This window comes from Melanostigma gelatinosum (assembly GCF_949748355.1).
Source record: "Melanostigma gelatinosum genome assembly, chromosome: 21".
NCBI lineage: Eukaryota > Metazoa > Chordata > Actinopteri > Perciformes > Zoarcidae > Melanostigma > Melanostigma gelatinosum.
In genome coordinates this window covers 66,324-87,619 of record NC_136654.1, presented here as the reverse complement: position 1 = coordinate 87,619, position 21,296 = coordinate 66,324, and the positions used below count along the sequence as shown (strand labels likewise).

The window sequence follows — 21,296 nt, the reverse complement described above, 5'->3', positions numbered from 1 at the left end:
TTCAATCTTGATTTAAAGGAGCTGAGGGTCTCAGCAGACCTGCAGCTTTCTGGACTTTGTTCCAGATATGTGGAGCAGAAAAACTGAACGCTGCTTCTCCATTTTTTAGTTCTGACTCTGGGAACAGAAAGTAGACCGGTCCCAGACGACCTGAGGGGTCGGGATGGTTCATAAGGTAGCAGCAGATCAGAGATGTATTTTGGCCCTAAACCATTCAGTGCTTTGTAAACCAACAGCAGGATTTTAAAGTCAATTCTTTGTTGGACAGAAAGCCAGTGCAAAGACATCAGAACTGTGGTGATGTGATCCACCCTCCTGGTCTTAGTGAGGACTCGAGCTGCAGCATTCTGAATCAGCTGCAGCTTTCTGACAGACTTTTTACAGAGACCTGTAAACACACCATTACAGTAGTCCAGTCTGCTGAAGATAAATGCATGGACAAGTTTTTCCAAATCCTGTTGAGACATAAGTCCTCTCATCCTTGATATATTCTTCAGGTGATAGGAGGCTGATTTTGTAATTGTCTTGATATGGCTGTTCAGGTTGAGGTCTGAATCCATAACTACACCTAGATTTCTGGCTTGGTTTGTGGGTTTTAACATCAGTGATTGAAGCTGAGCGGTGATTTTCAATTGTTCGTCCTTGGTACCAAAAACAATTACTTCTGTTTTATCTTTGTTTAATTGAAGAATATTCTGGCACATCCAGTTGTTGATTTGTTCAATGCAGTTACCCAGCCCTTGTATGGGATTATAGTCCCCTGGTGACATAGTTATGTAGATTTGTGTGTCGGCTGCATAATTATGATAACACACTTTGTTGTTTTCCATAATCTGAGCTAGTGGAAGCATGTAGATGTTGAACAGAAGAGGCCCCAGTATTGAACCTTGGGGAGTTCAATAGTCTAAGGTAACACCGTCACTTTAGTCAGAGTCTAAGATATCACCGTCACTTGTTGCTGGTGGTTTGATTAGTTAGATGACCGAGTTTCTCCAGTTAAACATCCCTCTTGGATTTGGGGCAGATTAATATAATTCATATCTGATCCTCATTCAGTTTATGAAAGTTATGAATCATTCATGCGTTTATTGCCAACAGGCCTAACTCAATAGATATGTACAACTGTGTATCATCAGCGTCTCTATGGACGGTGACATCGTGTTCCCTGATGATGTCACTGAGAGGAAGCATGTAAAGTGAGTCACCGTGTCAAATGCTGCAGGTCAAGAGAAACCACAACTAAGACTTTACGTGGATCAGAGTCTCGGATCCCTGATCTCTGTGCTCTGTTCGCTCTGGACTGAAAAAGTTCTTTATCTGGTGGAAAACGACTTTCTCGAGTATCTTGCTTGAAAAGGATGGGTTTGTTCTGGGCCTAATACTACTTATAATACTTCAGGCTGCTCAGACTAAATTAGATTTAGACTCAGGACAGACTCCAGTTTTAAGGGATATGTTCATAATGCTCTCGGTTTGAGATGTTAGTGAAAACGTTCTAAAACAATGAGGAAGAGCTGGATGGACATTTCATCTGTAAACTGTTATTTCAAAATAAAAGCCCACTCATGAGATGTCATTGATGAAACTGGAGGAAGTTCATTTGTCTCACAGGCTGAAGATTGTTTTTCTTTATACCGTCAGATCTGAGCTGATCAGCAGGGAAGAGGAAGAATATAAATATATAAGTGATCAATCAATCAATCAAATGGAGCTGCTTTGTTTTGAATTTAGTGTAAAGATTAAAATGATAAACTCCTGAGGGTTTGGCTGTTTGTGTGTGTGCGGCTTGATCTCTGAGCTCTGCCATGCGATTGGTGCATAATAAAGTGACGTCAGCAGCAGGTTAATGATTGGCTCTGGTCCACCTGTCGCTGTCATGGTAACCCTCAGTGGACAATTTTAATCTCTAAATTCTGACTTTAATAAATAAAACAAATGTGACAAAATACATATTAGTAGAGAAGGAATGTTATATATTCTCTAGTAATATATATAATATATCTATGTCAATAAATAATCAATACAGGACTGATATATATATATATATAATTTATATATATATCTAGTAAATCTCTATCTCAATGAATAATCAGATCTATGAGATCAGTTTATTTAAAGGTTTACTCTGACGTTCTAAGACCTTCCCGACATCAATGAAGCTAAAGCTCCTCCAATCATGTCGACCTACCCGTCTGTCTACCTATGTATCATGAAGTTAATACAACAGGACATATTGTAAAGTACTATAAAGTAAAAGCTGAACTAAAATGTTTTCTTGTTGGCTGTCAGAGAACACATACGCTCCGCAGACCTCTGACCTCTCAAATAAAATGACATCGAAGAAGGGTTATTAGTAAGTAACATTCACTCATGATGGATCCTTTTAAGTGTCACTCGAAGTGTTTATCAGGTATAACAATCATTTAAAGTAAAATATTTTATTATGTAAATTTCAAGTTTATTTCGTCAGAACAGCCGGCAGCAGGAGGACGCTGTCCTGTGATTGGTCAAAATGGTCTTCCCTTGTGAGGTTCAGGTCCGTGGATCAGTTGGGTGAGGCAAAGAACCTCCACCCTGGTTCTGCTCGACCTCTGGAGAGAGAGAAACAATAGAGAATCTAAAAACCTGACCTGGGCTCATTAATATTATGAACCATTTCATGTGTTTTAAGCCACGACCTGTTTAGTTGTGTGATGAGATTGAAGCTAGAGGTGTAAATAAATCTAACAAAGCTGTTGGTAGTGGACTGAAAGTTGGACCTGGTCCGTTGTGGTCTTACGTGCTGGTGGGAGCATTGCCCAGGTTCCTAATCCAGACGCCCAGAGTGTCTCTGCTGGGAGTTTTGTAGTAGTTGTTTAACTCTGGAGAAGTCAATGGCTCAAACAACCGACCGAAATCTAAACAAAAGAATAAAATAAAAACATTGGAAATTGTGCGTAAATCAAAGGAAATCATTTGTGAGCGTGGTGGGTGGATAATGTAGTGTACATGCAGAATGATGTGTCAGAGCCGATCCGTGCATCTCTAATGTACGGTGACTTCATAATTATAACTTTGTATCTTTCTTACTGTTAATGTAGTGAAAGCTAAAGTAACTCTAAAAGTGCAATGATGAAACTTGTGATATATGCTGTGAACAAAATGTAGCTCATTAGATCAATGACAAGACTATCTAGAGCAGTTCCATGCTGTACACAAATACACCCACCATGCGCATCATCCAGGCTCTGGGTTTTAGTGGCGGAGGGCGAGATCTCATTTGTCTGGACGGTGAGGACACGTCTCCAGTAGGCTTCAGGGACAGACAACAGGCGGCAAATAACCTGAGAAAAGAGCAACAGGCGTAATGAACCACTGAGACCAAAGATGGACAAGATTATTACACTTAAAAATGATCATGGTTGAGGTGAAAGCAGTCGCAAATCACTTGTGTGACTTTCTACGACAGCACTGAGCTGGTTCAAGTCCTATTTATCAGATCGAGCCCAGTTTGTATTAAATGAAACCTAGAAGAACACCAATGTTAGTGACAAAGTTCCACAAGGTTCTGTCTTTGGACCAATTTTATTCACCTTATCTATGCTTCCTTTAGGCAATACTATCAGAAAACACTCATTGTTATGCAGATGATACTCAATTGTATCTATCGATCAAACCAACCAGCTCACTAAACTTCAAACATGTCTTAAGGACATAAAACCTGGATGACCTGCAACTTCCTGATGTTAAACTCTGACAAAACTGAAGTTATTCTTCGAGAAATCAACTATCTACCGATAGTTTCTCCAGATGGCATTGCTCTGCATCCAGCAGCACCGTAAAGAATCTCGGTAATCTTTGATCAGGATTTGTCTTTTAATTCCCAGATAAAACCTTTTTTCACCTACGTAACATTTAATAAATCAGGCACATCCCGTCTCAAAGCAATGCAGAATAATGAGTTCATGCATTTGTTACCTCTAGACGTGATTCCTTATTAGCAGGCTGCTCTAATAAGTCTCTTAAATCTCTCCAGTTGATTCAGAATGCTGCAGCTCGTGTACTAACAAGAACTAAGAAAATAAATCCTATTACTCCTGTATGAGCTTCTCTGCACTGGCTCCCTGCGAAATCTAGAATATAATTTAAAACCCTTTTACTTACCTACACAGCCCGAACTGGTCAGACACCATCATATCTTAAGACGTTTATAGAACCATATTATCGCACTAGAGAACTGCACTCCCTAAATTTAGGGTTACTTGTGGTTCCTAGAGTCTCAAAAAGTAGAAAAGGAACCAGAACCGTCCACTATCAAGCTCCTATTTTGTGGAACCAGCTTCCAGTTTCAGTCCAGGGGGCAGAAACACTCACCACATGTAAGAGTAGGCTTACGACTTTCCTCTTTCATAACGCTTATGTTAGGGCTGGCTCAGGTCTATAGTGGGGGCTGGCTCAGGTCTATAGTTGGGGCTGGCTCAGGTCTATAGTGGGGGCTGGCTCAGGTCTATAGTGGGGGCTGGCTCAGGTCTATAGTGGGGGCTGGCTCAGGTCTATAGTGGGGGCTGGCTCAGGTCTATAGTGGGGGCTGGCTCAGGCCCTAGAAAAGCTGCTATAGGCCTAGACTGCTGGGGGACTTCCTAGGATACACTGAGCTCCTCTCCTCTTGCATGCATTCGTGTCCCATTAATGCACATTACTAACTTTGATTAATATTAAATGAATAGATAATTGACTATGTTGTAATTGTATTATGTTGTTCATTCGATTGGGAGAGGGTTCCCTCTGTTGCTCTCCCAGAGCCTTCTTACATTTTTTATTGGGGGGGGGGGGGGGGGGGTTTCCTGTACCGACGTGAGGGTCCAAGGACAGAGGATGTCACGCTGTGTTCAGATTGTAAAGGCCTCTGAGGACAATTTGTAATTTGTGCAGTACAAACACAATTGAAGATTTATTAATTTCAGATAAAAAGAAACATGTTAGCAGTTTGTTCAGGTGAACAATTCTGTCCAAAAGTTATTGGATGTTTATCTGATGTAGAAATAGCCTCAATGGTAAAATCCAGTTCTTCTAATATCCACATACTATGAATACGACAATTAGACAGAAGCAAACCTTTGGCTGAGTGTTTAAGTCTCTCAAGATCTTGGCTGGAGTCGGCTCAGACATCCCATATCCCACTATCGTTGGTCCAAACACCCGGGCCAAATTACTCTTGTTCATCTGACACGGAGGACTCATCATCACCCTATAGAATCATGAAGTGACATGACACGATAACAGGAGCCACTTTTAACTTACAGGTGCATCTCAATGAATTAGAATATCATTGAAAAGTTAATTTATTTCAGTAATTCAATTCAAAAAGTGAAACTCATATTATATAGATTCATTACACACAAGGTGGTTTATTTATTTTAATGATTATGGCTTACAGATAATGAAAACCCAAAATTCACTGTCTCAGAAAATAAGAATATTACGTAAGACCAATTTAAAAAAGGATTTTTAATACAGACATGTTGCCCTACTGAAAATGATGTCCATGTACAGTATGCACTCAATACTTGGTCGGGGCTCCTTTTGCATGAATTACTGCATCAATGCGGCGCGGCATGGAGGCCATCAGCCTGTGGCCCTGCTGAGGTGTTGTGGAAGCCCAGGTTGCTTTGATAGGGGCCTTCAGCGCATCTGCATTGTTGGGTCTGATGTCTCATCTTCCTCTTGACAAACCCCATAGACTCTCTGGGGTTTAGGTCCGGCCAGTTTGCTGGCCAATCAAGCACAGTGATCATTAAACCAGGTATTGGTACTTTTGGCAGTGTGGGCAGGTGCCAAGTCCTGCTGGAAAATGAAATCAGCATCTCCATAAAGCTTGTCAGCAGAGGGAAGCATGAAGTGCTCTAAAGTTCCTGGTAGACGGCTGCACTGACGTTGGACTTGATAAAACACAGTGGACCAACACCAGCAGATGACATGGCTCCCCAAATCATCACTGACTGTGGAAACTTCACACTGGACCTCAAGCAACTTGGATTGTGTGCCTCTCCACTCTGCCTCCAGACCTTGATTTCCAAATTAAATGCAAAATTTACTTTCATCTGAAAAGACGTTGGACCACTGAGCAACAGTCTCTTTTCTCCTTGGCCCAGGTAACTTGGCCCAGGTAAGACGCTTCTGACATTGTCTCTGGTTCAGGAGTGGCTTGACACAAGGAATGCGACAGTTGTAGCCCGAGTCCCAGATCCGTCTGTGTGTGGTGGCTCTTGAAGAACCGACTCCAGCCACAGTCCACTACTTGTGAATCTTCCCCAAATTCTTGAATGACCTAGACCCCAAAGAGAGTACGCACCTAAACCCCAAAGATAGTCTATGGACCGAAACCCCAGAGAGAATCTATGGACCTAAACCCCAGAGAGAATCTATGGACCTAAACCCCAGAGGGAGGCTATGGACCTAAACCCCAGAGAGAGGCTATGGGGTTTGTCAAGAGGAAGATGAGACATCAGACCCAACAATGCAGATGAGCTGAAGGCCAATATCAAAGCAACCTGGGCTTCCATAACACCTCAGCAGGGCCACAGTCTCATCACCTCCATGTCACGCTGCATTGATGCAGTAATTCATGCAAAAGGATCCCCGACCAAGTATTGAGTGCATACTGTACATACTTTTCAGTAGGCCAACATTTCTGCATTAAAAATCCTTTTTAAATTAGTCTTACGTAATATTCTAATTTTCTGAGGTACTGAATTTGGAGTTTTCATTAGCTGTAAACCATAATCATCAAAATTAAAATAATAAACGCTTGAAATATATCACCTTGTGTGTGATGACTCTATATAATATGAGTGTCACTTTTTGAATTGAATTACTGAACTAAATGAACTTTTCGATGATATTCTAATTCATTGAGATGCACCTGTATGTGCTGCTGAAATTACATAAATCAAGAATGTGTAACTTAAGATAAAATCTGTTATCAGAAAATAACTGAAAGCTCTTACTTCTGCAAGTGAAGCATGAGAAATGCCAGAGTGTCTCTGTTGACCTTCGGCAGCTCTGCAATGGCCCGATACATGATGGCAGTGCAGTTGTCTTCATCTGTCAGCTCTAAAACAGACACACAGTGATGGTTAGATGATCCCAGACAATAACAATAATACATTTTATTCATATAGCGCTTTAAAGGCACTCAAAGACACTTTACATGTTAAAAACAGAAACAATAGAAGCATTTATGATAACAAAATCTACGACATAACAGTAAGAAAAAATTAATAAATGAATAAAAATCAAATAAAACAAACACGAAAAGAAAGAAAGAAGACATACATGACTGACTTTAGAGGTTAAAAGCAGATTTGAACAGGTGGGTTTTAAGTGCAGTTTTGAAAGTGGCGAGTGACAAAGAATGTCTGAGGTGTTGGGGCAGGGAGTTCCAGAGGGAGGGGGCAGCAACAGAGAAGGCCCTGTCCCCCCAGGTCCAATGCTTGGACAGAGTGTAGGGGTAAGGAGGTTGGCGTCGGAAGATCTGAGGTTGGGAGTGTGATGGTACAGGAGGTCTGTAAGGTATGAAGGGGCGAGGTTGTGGAGGGCTAAGGTCTAATGAAGAGTTCTGATGAGACGTGTTCGAACAGATTTACTCCATCTACACTGACGATTTATCTATATCGGGATTAAGGATGTGTGGTTGTCATGGCGTTGATCAATGATGATAAATTCCGATGACCGTGAGCAGCTTCAGCCTTCATACCTGAAGCCTCCATGAAGGTCTTGTGCAGTCTGAAGGGGATGAGAGGCTCCTCCAGTTTCCTCAGAAAGTCTTTTAGCAGACCACACAGCACGTGGACGTCATGAACCTTGCCGAGCATGAGCGGAGTTTTCCCCTGGAGGAATCGATCCCTGAGCTCCTTCACCAGACGCTCCCCTCCAGGAATTCGGTAGAGTCCTATCTGCAGACGGCAGGACATAAACAGCTAAAACATGAACAAAGCATGTTTGAAAAGAGACTGAGGACGAGTTCACCTCCTCCAGGCCCCTCCTCTCTATCTCAGTCACACACTCCACAACCAGAAGAGGCACTCTGGGGCTGATCACTGGAGCAAAATCCGCCAACGATTTCTGAAGACACAAAACATTATTAAAGAATCCACAATGACATCATGCGTTTCTGAGAACGTGCCGCTGCATTTCATTTCTTTTGGCATTTATTGTGAAAATAAGAGGAAATATAACAAAAAACAATTGTATGCTGATAGATGGCAACACAAACATACTGTCCAGTTTGTAAACCAATATGAGGCCAGACAGAGTCAAAGCCATCAGGAGACCAGGACCTTGCAGAAGATCAGTGGATTTACAGTTTATTCCAAATGGACATCAGAGATGATTAATATTACACTTCCTGATAGTTATTTTATTTCAAAAGCACTCTTCAAGCTTCAGCACAAACTGCTTTCCAAATAAAAATCCATGTTAGCCCCCCGTATGACAAAAAGGAGAGCAGCACTGAGGCCGAAAAGGAACAGATGGATGAGTTCATATAAAGTGAGTAAAATGTGGAGAATAAGCTCGTATAAAGGTAATAACCAAATAAGATGCAAATATCACCAATTCTCATAAAACAGAATGCCAGTTAAAGAACAAACTCTTGAATGACAATGCAGTTAAAATGTATAAAATAAACATGTAAATAGTCATAAAGAGGACATCGCAATGTTTTTCTTTTCCATTATCGTATCCATTGCTAAGTGTAGGTCGCCAGTAGAGATGCTTAGTCCAGTAAAAGGTGACTCCACATGTTGGGCTCTATGGTGTCCAAGGCAACACTTAGTCCAGCAGCACGAGGACTGATCAGAGTCCAGAGTCTGCAGCCAGTAAAGAAGAGACCTTTCTGTACTATGGCGCTTTCAAAACCCCTTTGGAATGTTTCAAAGATCCTTTTGTGCCTTAGTGCCCTAAAAGTTGTATCAAAACTACCCCCTCTAATAATGTTTTGTAGAAATTGGCCCATAGTTTTGTATGTGAGCCGGATCCAGTGTGGGCCCTCTCAGAAGCTCACACATCCAGAAGGGATGGAATCGTTTATAACTGAGCAGATGGTCACATGTTTCAGTGTGGAGAAGGTCCTGAAGAGATATGGTAATAAAACTATTCAATAATTGTAGTTCAGGGCCAGAGGAGTCCTCAGATGTTTCAGGAGTTCCATTTGCTCTAATGCTGCTGGTTCATCGAGGAGGTAACCTTTCAGTCTGCTGGAGAGAAGGTGTAGCGGCCGTTCGTGAGAGATTGACGAAATGGTTGATGCTATTAAATAACGTGTGAGGTTTCAGCTGAAGAGCAGATACCAACTGAAAAGAATTGACAGCCTTCTTCACTTTATTAGAATGTTGTATTAAATCGTTGGAGTTCTAGTGCACCTGTGATTCACTTTCTCTCTGCAGTCTTTGAGAGTCTGCTGCCTTGGTTTATCCAGGGCTGCTCTTAATGTCCAGTGTGTATCGGCAGCTTTTATGAAAATAATTGGCGAGTTCCTTTGTATCAGAACAATATGTGAGATTGTCAAAAGCCTCATTAAAAAAAAGGGAAGGAATGACCTCTCTGTGTGCTCCTCAATGAGGAGCTCAGTGAAGTCTTCACTCCCCACCTCCTCCTGGAAAGTTCTTTATCTTCAGTTTTCACCATAAAGTCTTCACTCCCCACCTCCTCCTGGAAAGTTCCTTATCTTCAGTTTTCACCATGAAGTCAAAACATGATCATCACTGCCCCGTCTCCGGTTCTAGAGCATCTGGTCCGAAACATGATCATCACTGCCCAGTCTCAGGTTCTAGAGCATCTGGTCCGAAACATGATCATCACTGCCCCGTCTCCGGTTCTAGAGCAACTGGTCCAAAACATGATCATCACTGCCCAGTCTCTGGTTCTAGAGCATCTGGTCTGAAACATGATCATCACTGCCCCATCTCAGGTTCCAGAGCATCTGATCCGAAACATGATCATCACTGCCCAGTCTCTGCTTCTAGAGCATCTGTTGAAAGTTTGCTATATTGTCAATTCCACAATATGTACCGAACATACAGAGGATTTGAAAAGACGTTTCTCTCCAGACCCACATATAACAGGAGGCTGAAGAGACTGTGAGGGGTGGCTGGAGTCACGCACAATCATGGTCACTTTGCGGTTGAGGCGGGTGTCATATATGTCCTGCAGGGAGGGGAGTGAGGCACCAATGATCCTTCCAGCTGTGTTCACTATGCGCTGCAGGGCTTTCCTGTTGTAGTCAGTGTAGCTTCCGCCCCACACAGTGATGCAGTTTGTCAGGATGCTCTCAATGGTGCCTCGGTAAAAGGTGCACATGACGGGTGGGGGTGTTCTTACCTTCTTCAGTTTGCGGAGAGAGTAGAGGCGCCTCTGGGCTTTCTTTGCCAGTGATGTTGTGTTGGCTGTCCACGAGAGGTCCTCACTGATGTCCACCCCCAGGACTTTGGTGCTGCTCACTCTCTATATCAGCACCATTGATGGTCAGTGGTGGTGTTGAGTGTGGCCTCTCTGCAAGTCAACAACAATCTTCTTGGTCTTGCTGTTATTCAGGAGGTTGTTGTCTTTGCACCACGTGGTCAGAAGGCTGACCTCCTTCCTATAGTGGGTCTTATCATCCTTGGTGATGAGACCTACCACAGTTGTGTCATCTGCAAACTTGACCATGTGATTGGTGCTGTAGGTTGTAGTGCAGTCATGTGTCAGCAAGGTGAAGAGCAGTGGACTGAGCACACATCCTTGAGGGGCCCCTGTGCTCCGTGTGATGCTGCTCAAGGTGTTGTTGCCGACACGTACTGCTTGTGGCCTCTCGCTGAGGAAGTCCAGCAGCCAGTTACACAGCGAGGTGTTGAGCCCCAGCTGGTCAAGTTTGCAGATGAGTTTTTGTGGGATTATGGTGTTGAATGCTGAACTAAAGTCTATGAACAGCATTCTCACATACGAGTCCTTTGTGTCCAGATGGGTGAGGGCTGGGTAGAGAGCAGAGCAGAGCAGATTGCATCCTCTGTGGACCGTTTGGCACGGTATGCAAACTGGAAAGGGTCCAGGGTGGGGGGGGGGGGGGAGAATGGATTTGATCCTTAACATCCTTAACCTCCTCTGCACAGTCCTTCAACACATGACCAGGGATGTTGTCTGGACCGGTTGCCTTGCGGGTGTTGATGGTGGAGAGTGTCCTCTTCATGCTGGCAGCAGAGAGGCACAGAGCCTGGTCGTGGGGAGGGGGTGGAGACTTGTGTGGACGTGTGCCGTTTTGTGTTTTAAACCGCGCAAAGAAGCTGTTGAGGTTGTTTAGCAGAGAGATGTTGCTGTCGCGGATCTGTGGCACGGGTTTGTAGTCCGTAAGGGTCTGAATGCCCTGCCACAGGCTCCGTGTATCTCTGCTGTCTTTAGAGTGACTGGTTATCTTATTCAATATTCCTGTTTTGCTTTCCTGATGCCGTGGGACAGGTCGGCTCTCGCTCTTCTCAGGCCAGTTTCATCCCTGGGTCTGAAGGCGTTGTTTCTGGCCCTCAGCAGCCGATGCACTTTCCCTGTCAGCCATGGCTTCTGGTTAGCCCGAGTGATGATGGGTTTTATATGAGTCACATCATCAATGCACTTACTAATGTAAGTAGTAACAGTGTCTGTGCACTCCTCAATGTCTGTGTGATTGTTGTATGAGGCTGCCTGCTTAAACATTCCCCAGTCTGTTGTGTCAAAGCAGTCTTTGAGAGGGGAGGAGGCCCCTCTGGCCACACCCGTACCTGCTTCAGAACCGGTCTGGAGACTTTCACCCTTGGTCAGTATGCTGGCATTAGCAGGATGGTGATCTGGTCAGAGAGTCCTATGTGGGGTAGGGGTGAGGCCTCGTACGCTCCTTTGTGAGTAGTGTCGACCAGATCCAAAATGTTTTCCCCTCTTGTTGGGAAATCAACATGCCGATGTAGTTTGGGAAGGACAGTCTTAATGTTAGCATGATTGAAATCTCCAGCGAGGATGGTGAAGCCGTCTGGGTGAGCCGTCTGTTCACTGATGGCCTGATACAGTTCACAAAGTGCTGCACTTCCGTCACTGTTGTTGGGGGTGGGAGGGATGTAAACGACGAGCAGAATCGCTGTAAATTCCCTCGGCAGATAGAAAGGACAGCACCTTATGATCATAAACTCCGCCAGTGGTGAGCAGTGTTTACATACCACAACAGCATCCCGACACCATGCATCACGGATGTAAACTCATACCCCGCCGCCGCGAGTCTTTCCTCCTCTAACAAGGGCTCTGTCTGCTCGGTAGCATGTTAGCTGCTCCAGTTGCACAGCGGATTCGGGGATGTTGTCATTTAGCGATGTTTCCGTGAAAAGAAGCACACAGCAGTTCCTCACGTCTCGCTGCGTCCTCAGCAGACGTATGTGATCCATTTTATTGTCCAAGGATCGCACATTAGCCATGATAATGGATGGTATGTCTGGGCGAGTTGGATTAGCCCAGGGGTCACCAACCTTTTTGAACCCGAGAGCTACTTCAAGGGTACTGAGCAGTACGAAGGGCTGCTTGTTTGATACAAACTTCCTGAATAACAAAATTGCACAGATCACCTTTTAATAATCATAATATATGTGAAGAGACTGATCATATGTCAATGTTAATTATTCCTCACAATACTTATTAACAATGATTGTGTATATTCTTCAAAATCGCACCAGTTATATTTTTGTAAAAATGATCACTTCTAAATTGTTTTAGGTAATCATGAATCATTAACTGTCATATATTCACATCATGTCTCGTTTGTACTAACCACTTCCTTCGTAACATGTTTGAACAAATCATGAACTCTGTCCCATGTTTATACAAATTATCAGTGATGTAAGATTAAAAAAAATCAACTCTTCCACATGTTTAAATGAATCCTATATACTAATCACCACATTTTGGGAAATCTGGGTCAACTTTGCATTGCGTAATGAAGCCTGCATGCCGGCCTGTAGTCACCAGCTTTTTTTGGGTACCTTTTTATCCACGAAGAAACTAGTAAAAAGTCTCGTCTATATCCGAGGGGGGGGATCCAGCCCTCCGGGGCGCGCGAGCGTCTTTGGTCGCCTGCGTTCAAACCTCTAGTCTGGGCCATTTCGATCGTACTGCGTTGCCTCACCTCTACCCCCGCCACCCACGAGTTGCTGCCCCGCGGCCTGTTCCGAGGACTGACGGACCTGACAACGGTGTGCGATCGCGGCGGGGACAGCGCGTCCGGTGCCAACGGGAAGCGCCCGCCATTCGGAACCTGAAAACCTAGTGCGGTGCAGCGGCCTCTTCCTTTTAAAATCTACATGAATGCAAGCGTTTTTGATTAAAAAAGAACAGAAACTACAATTGTTAGACGGAGATCCATGGGGACCTCGTGCTATTTTTAGAACATGCCTTGCGGGGGACTCGCATGGTCCCCGCGGGCGACCAGGTGTCCGCGGGCACCGTGTTGGCTACCTCTGGATTAGCCACTAGCCTAGCTCGGATACCCCCATGCTTGCCCCTCTTCTGCTTACTCTCACACCGCTTGCGGCGCCTCCTTTCCGGGGGAGTAGTAGCAGTCGAGTTCGGTGTGTCGCAGGCCGGCGGAGTAATCCGAGCTCCTTGATTGTTTCTGCTTGTGCAGTGTCCAGAGTGTTGTGTAGCTTGGTCCTGCCGATGAGTAACAGAACCTGGCGACTGTACTTGCGTTCCGACGTAGACAGACGAGATGAAGACGGACAACTTTCATACAAACATTTAGTAACAGCACAAAACACCACATGGTCGGGACAGAGAGGGGTCGCTGCGTCTACACGCGCCGCCACATTTTTTGCTTTGAATGATGTTCCTTCTCAATTTGCTAGAAATTCTAGGTCCGAAACAGCCTTAAATGACTCAGAGTTACCTGTTGAGCTGAACCTCCTGTCGTGGTTGTGGCCAAGCAGCTGGTGCTCAGTTTCAGTTTGCACTCTGGATGAGCGACTGCGCGGCAGTTTCTGCACTTCACCGCCATCTTCCCAAAGCGCATCCTCTTCCCGCACGGTAAGCACACCTCCGGCCGGATCACCTGGAGACAGGCAGATAAACGGACTAGAGGTGGAAGTCGGCCAGGAATTAAGAGTCAAGCCGTCTGACCAGCTGTAACCTTGGCAACCCTAACCCATGTCAATTATCTTTATACATAAACATTACTATTCCTAACCAGTCCCTTTACTGATTCCTGATTCATGATGCTTTCAATGGTCACTTCTTAATCACAGATGAACACTGTGGAATTAGCAGACATTCAGGATTCACATTTGTCTTGTTTATGTGTAAAACTAATCTATTGTTCAGTCAAATGAAAGGTCTGTAACTGACCGACATTAATGTACCGTCACACATCTTTATACATCAACCAGAGTAGCTGTGTGCGTTCATACAGTTTTAGTAAGGAAAACATGCGTCTCGGTTTTCTCAGCTCTGCAGGTGGATGATACTCTGACGGCAGCACTCCTCTCCATCTTTGATTGAATTTCAGGCTCCAGAGCAGTCTCCTCACAAGGAAGCCACACGGAGGTTTGGTCTGATGAACAAACACATCATCACAGAAGATGAGGAATCTCTTCAAAGGGTTTGTGATCATCTAATTCAGTTACTCGCTGAGCTTTAATCAGCAGCTCGTATGGCAGCAAATACAGTATTTATACGGTAAGGTAGCAAATACTAATTATTCATAAAATACTCGACAGCATTCATGACAGAAGGCAGTACAGGTTTCAAACTGGGACCTACTTTGAGATGAAGGTCGACTCCAGTATAAAGATGAAACCTTATGTATATTTGGGCTTTTATGAAAGTACTAATATTGCTGCTGAATTAAAGTAAACTTGAGTAGTGACATTATTTGGACTGCTGTTGCAGCGTCTCATGCTCGGTAACATTTAGTGCACATGGACAGAACAAGGCGAAAATAGGGAGAAAATAAAAGAACCAGAAACCAAGAGGAAGAGGCTGCAGAGACGAGACATAAAAAGACCGCGATCTTCACCCCAAACACTGAGCACCAAGAGTCAGTGTGTTAAAATCACCTCCTCCCACTGAGCCGTCACACTCCTGGGTACAGGCCTGGTTTTCGGGGGTTTCTTGTGTGATTCCCATCACCATGGCAATCTGACCTCCAGTCTCAGGGGTCCTCAGCAGCTCCTTTACCAATGTGTTGACCCCCTGAGTTACACAAAGTCAACTTTAGTCTTCCACTGCTCCAAGTTAAAACAGAAAGCAGGACGAGTTGTTTCAGTCTAAACAGGAAGGAACCATGTCTCTGTTAATACTTTGCATTCTGGGATGTGGAGTTAGAAAACAAGGCCCAGTCCCAGTGTCGTCGTTGTCGCCCCCCCCCCGCCCGCCGAGACCTGAAGCCTCAAGGACTCACTGAGGTCACCTGGTGGTTAGGGTCAGGGTTGAGTGTGTGACAGACGTTAGGGCATTACGTGGTGTAAATATGAATGGGACATATCACGTTACCATGACAACGACAAAAAACTGAGTATTTATTCCCGATGTGAACGTCTTCAGGCTCTTTCCTCACAAGATGAGAAGTAATTCATATAATCTATTTACTCGTTTATGTCAAAACAGCTTCAATGACAAAATCAAATATTTGATGAATAAATAAATAAATAAATAAATAAATATCGGGGGGGGGGACATTGAGGTGTTTCTCATTCAATCGTTTGGTTTATAAAATGTGAAACATGCTCGTCACAAGTAAAACTTGACATATGAAACATAATTCAAAGGCAAGCAGCAATATTCGAGAAGCTGATGCCTCCCATAAGACTAGTAAGAGGCCCAGAGACATGGTAGACCCAAAACAGGCTGGAGAGATTTTAGATCTGGTTCCCTCAGGACAAACTGGAAGACGTTGCTTTGGCTGGATGGAAGCTGACACAAGTCAGACATGGAATCATTTTCCAAGCAGGAACTTTAATAAAGCATTTTGAAATACGCGTTTGATCTAAAGGTCCCTTTGATGTCCTGCATTTACATAAATGCATCATCAAGTCAATAAGAAACGAGGCTTCAGAGGGAAACCTCGTGGTATTTAATGCTCTGCATCATCTGTTAAAGCAGCGGTTCCCAAACTTTTTAGGCCGCGCACCCCCTTCTACATCCCGACCGGGTTCGCGCACCCCCCCCCCCCCCTTAATAAAAAAAAAAAAAAAAAGAAGCAACAGAGCCATTTAAGCCTTCATAGCCGCATAAGAATCGGACCAATGAGAGAACAGTTTGCTCGCGCGTGGCATTTGTTTACAAGATTTAGTCCGCTGTTAAATGTTGCAGTGTGAACACAAACCGAACAAAGGAGCAACTGCAACAAAGCAAACGAACTGAAGGTGTGAAAACGCCCTGAAACACTGCAACAAAGTTTCAATAACTTTCAGTGACACAAGGCGTCACTTTTAAAGAGCAATACGGATGCGAGCACACACGCACAGGCTCAGAGGCAGATTATCACATTTAATTTACAATTAATGAGCGACTAATGAAGCCAGGATGTCTTCGGACAAAGCATCGATGCGGAGCGACACAGTGTTGTTGGACACCGGGATCATGTCCAACTTTTTTGCTTCTTTCTCCCCAATCATACATTCCACCATCTCTCTGGCAGCTGGCAAGCTCACGTCTTCGGCGATTGTGTGCGGTAGCCCCTTTCTCGCTATTCTGTACCCAGATATGAAGCCCGTAGTGCGTCATTTATAGACCCAACACATGAATGAGACTGCAGTTGTTTTTGGCTGTTTTGTAACTCCTCCAATTTCGATATAAACAATGTAAGGGGCTTTTGACTTGCACTGGCATGCTTGGTGTTCAGGTGGTGACGTAAATAAGAGCTTCAGACTGTTAGCCAGAACCTCACTGCACACCACGCACTGTGGCTTTGGGGAATCTGCGTTGCCAATCCAAGTGAAGCCCAGACACAGATACTTTTCATCATATTTCCTCTTTTTTTCCCAGTCTGCGCCGTCTCATCTTCCTCTGACTCTGGCTCGATTTCTTCTCCCGGTCTCTCCCAACGCACCTCTCCGTTCCCCTCGCCTCCGATTCCTCTCTCTCTCTCTGTCCCTCTCCTCTTTTACGACTGATAGCTTCAGATGTCCCACCTGACAGTTTTTAAATTAAAATTACATTTTTTTTTTATATTTAATATTATTACACCATCAGACCGCCATTACACTTTTCCTCTCGCGCACCCCCTAGAGGCAGCTCGCGCACCCCCAGGGGTGCGCGCACCCCACTTTGGGAATCCCTGTGTTAAAGGATCGAAGAACCTCTAACGCCACGTTTCCATAGAGCGGCTCACCTCTATAGGTTTCATCTCCAGCAGCTCTGCAGAAAGATTCCCGCTTCTTCCTCGCTTCCCAACTGGAGCGCCGACAGGCAGTCCCATCGAGGAGCGCTGTAGAGAACCAATAAAACGTCAGAACAGAGAACCAATAGAAAGTCAGAACAGACGAGAGCTGCAGAGGACAAGCTCGAGGATCGTACTTGACCACTTACCCTCCTCTCCCTGGCTCGAGATTTCAAAGGTTTAATGGAAGTCGTGTCCAGATCCTGAAACAAAAGACACAAACTGACGTCAGGCTGCTTCTTTAATGCAGAACATGGATTTTAATGTTTTACAATTTTCTATAACATCAACTTAAACTTCATCAAGTTTTGACAAGAAAGAAAACCCATGAAATACTTTATAGCAAATCATGTTTTAGCACTTTACCTTGACATAAAGATGGAACATAAATAAACTTTACTTCCTATTTCAAGTGTCTTCATTTGAATATAAATTAGAGGAAATCAATGGACGGCTGGAAGGAAAGAAATCTACGTAAAAACCGATGGGTGATATGAAAAATGTAGACTCTCCAGGATTTGATACTTTAGCGGTTAAGATTCAGACGGACTGGTCCTTTAATATGTTATTTTATTGATTGTACCACGTCATCATCGGTCCGATCGTAGCTGATGTCAGAGTGGGACAGGAACGAAGACTCGTCTATCACACACAACCTGAATGAACAAAAGAAAGAGTTGTCCTGAACCAACTCCTGGAACCTTTTAAAAACCTCTGACATGACCCAGATAAAACCTTCTGAAAAGATTCACTGAAGCGCTCAGGAAGTCCGTACAGACTCTCGATGAGGACTTTTCTGAGATACAAGAATACAGCTACAGCAGCTGGCACCAGTGATGGAGGCTTACGGGGAGCTGAGGACCTTAGCAGACACCTCATCAGCTTCACCTCGGAGATTACATCATACACTTATTCATTTAGTCTAAAACCACAAAGATCATCATCAGGCTGGACCGTCAGAGCAGCTCACTTCATATCAGTAAGAGTGAAAGATCTTTAGCTGAAGGAGGTTTAGATCTTGCCTGATCCACACCTTTAAAAAGTAAGAAACACCAAAACAGTGAGTGAAGAGGGGCCGAGGAGGGAACAGAACTGGTGACTGTGAACAAACTGAGCTGCTTGAGGAGCGTTTCCTCTTCGTCTACCGTTTGCTGCGTCGGTGCAGAGTCACGTTTCCTCCTTTGTGTTCAAACGTGGCCAGAAGAGATATCTGCTCAGAGTTCAAACAGGCGCTGGATTTACTGTCGTGGAGCAGGATGTCACACATGAGTTGCATCTGCCTTTGCTACCAATCAGGAGGAGAAGAGAGAGAAGGAGCTGTCAGCGCCTCCTGCAGGCCGCACACTTCATTACAAATTAGTCCTGATGCTGAAGGGCTGGTCCTCCCATGAGAGGTTGAACCAACCCGTGGAACATTGAGCGGTTCTTCAGCAGCAGGACTCACCAGGTAATGATAGTCTGCTTCCATCTTGTAGCGTTTCCTCATCTCCACGTCCAGCTGGTTTCGAGCGTGTTTCAGTTTGACCTCCAGAGCAGCTTTGGACACGTCAGACTTCACCAGCAGCTCTTTGTATTTCTTCTGCTCCAGCTCGGCGTGCAGCCATTGCTTCCTCACCTTCTCCAGGTTTTTCACCATTTGCAGTAACTCTGAAAGAAGGCGGGAAATATCTCAAACATCATCGTCAAACAGAGAGCAGAAGGTTTGTACTAAAGAGAAATGAGGGAGATGTCTGGAGAGTCAGTGTTAAGCTTGTCTTCAGCTCCAGGTTGTCCAGCTTTTCCTCATTTCATCACTTGTATCTCCACAGCAACTAATCCCATCAAAGAGGCATTATGGTAGAACTAATAAAACAAGGAGGACCTCCGGTCTCAGAGTCCTAAAATAACTTTATTCTGGACGGAGATGAATGTTCAGAACTTCCTCAGCTTCTCTGTTTGACATTAAATAAACTGTTACTGAGTCAGTGTTGTCTCACCGCGCTCAGTGCTCATGCTGGTTTCCTCCATGGTGATCCTCTGGAGACAAAGAGCCAACACCTCCTCCACCATGTGCCGAGAGTCCTCCATTACTCGCCACTCTGACTCCCCCCACACCTCAAACTGCAACAGGAAATGACACGTCTGCTACTTCCTGTCCACAGAGTTAACCGAAAGATCTCTTATTTCACAAAGAATGTCATTAAATACCATGACCCAGTACGGACAAATTATTAAGGAAGTTTAAAAAAAAGGAAGTTAGGATTTAATTGTCATATACAATTTACAAATACACAAAATTTGACTACTGCATTTGACCCATGTATACAGGGAGCAATGGGCTGCCATTGATCGGCGCCCGGGAAGCCAGGGGTTCAGTGTATTGCTCAGGTACACTTCGACACATGACACGTCCCAACCGTTGACCTCCCGGTTCCCAGACGACCCTCTTAACCCAGTGAGCCACGGTCTTTATTAATAACCAACATCAATACTAAGACAACTTTTAGCACTTCTGTTCAACTTCACACTTTTTAAAACCCCTCTGTGCGTGTACACACACACACACACACACGCACACACATATATATATATATATGGGTTAGGGTTACATACATACATACATACATACACACATTATATATATATATATATATATATATACATATACATATACATATATATACATATATATATAAAATATGTTCATAGTTCATTTTCACACGAGCACTTTATGTCGTTTGACATCAGTTAATGACGTGATTCAGGAAAGCTCATTTCGGACCAATCAACGCACGTGCGTCTCGGCAGAAGTTTAGCGGTGCAGATTGAAAGTGTCGTTTATCTGATTAAAGCGTTTCACTAAAGATCCAGACGACCACAGCTGAGCGGATCAGTGGCTGGATAAAGAGCTTCTACTCACCACAGGTCGAACCTCTCGCTGACAACTCGTCAGCTGCTTCACTGATTTAATGTGTCAGCGACCACGTGACCTCACCTGGTCTTCCTATTGGTGGTGATGTCATCGGTGCAGCTGCCTCATCATTGGTCTTTTAAATAAATATATAATACAAAGAATATCAATACAAATGCAACTACAATTGGATTAATACTGTTTGTATTTATTTGTATTTGTATCTTTGTGTTGGTAGGGTCACCTCGGACTCTCATATGGAAGTACACACATATACACTAACGTCCTTTACAATGTACAGTAACTTTGAACAGTCCCACATCTTCTGCTCAGACTTTAGATATATATTTTATTAGAACTCCACATCCTGTATAATCTGAGTACAGATATTATGGTATGACATAAAAACATGGTTGGGTTTATGAGTGAAATATCTCAGAACATTTGCTAAACGTTTTGTACATTCATGATTCCCAAAGTCTCTTATTGACTTCAATGATCCTAAGTTTGCTGCAGCGCCACCATGAGGTCTGTTTTTTAATATTTTATTGTCATATAGTCCCACTTTTGTAACATCAAGTACTAGTTGTACAGTAGTTGTAGGATTTGTAACATTGAAGTAGTATTTGTAGAGTTGTAGTCCCATTGTTGTAGGATTTAGCGCTAGTTGTACAGTTTTAGTGTTTACTACTAGCTGTAAGTTAAATGGTTTAGTGTTGTTTGAAGTACTATTGTTATTGGGTTTTCTACTAGTTGTGTAGTTATTGTAGGACTTAATAGTATTTACAGTGTTGTAGTACCACTACGGCATTGTGCAATTTGAAATACCATTATTTCAGGCTTTAGTATTAGTTTTAGGTTGTAAAGCTGAAGCACTTAAGTGCTGGCTGATGGACGTACTTTTTGTCGTGTTGTGTTATCGTCACGGTAATATTCAGTACGAGTTAAAGTAAAATATATTGTAGGGTTTGGTACTTGCAGGATTGTTGTACTTGTATGGTTGTCGTA

At 43.8% G+C, this 21,296-nt stretch overlaps 1 protein-coding gene across 1 annotated transcript; it reads right to left on the bottom strand.

Annotated features, from left to right (window-relative positions):
- Nucleotides 1–2,775: 2,775 nt before the first annotated feature.
- Nucleotides 2,776–19,477, bottom strand: LOC306795378 (rac GTPase-activating protein 1; the record flags this gene model as incomplete). The annotated part of the gene is made up of 15 exons (XM_079293879.1): nt 19,375–19,477; nt 18,843–19,045; nt 18,544–18,683; nt 17,982–18,054; nt 17,548–17,601; nt 17,351–17,446; nt 15,075–15,210; nt 14,427–14,569; nt 13,910–14,071; nt 8,008–8,103; nt 7,736–7,934; nt 6,987–7,092; nt 5,095–5,227; nt 3,209–3,323; nt 2,776–2,897 (listed from the first exon to the last, which is right to left on the bottom strand). Exons 1-15 carry the CDS (start codon nt 19,463–19,465, stop codon nt 2,776–2,778), a joined length of 1,869 nt encoding a protein of 622 aa, XP_079150005.1. The 5' UTR covers nt 19,466–19,477.
- Between the last annotated feature and the right edge of the window lie 1,819 nt (nt 19,478–21,296).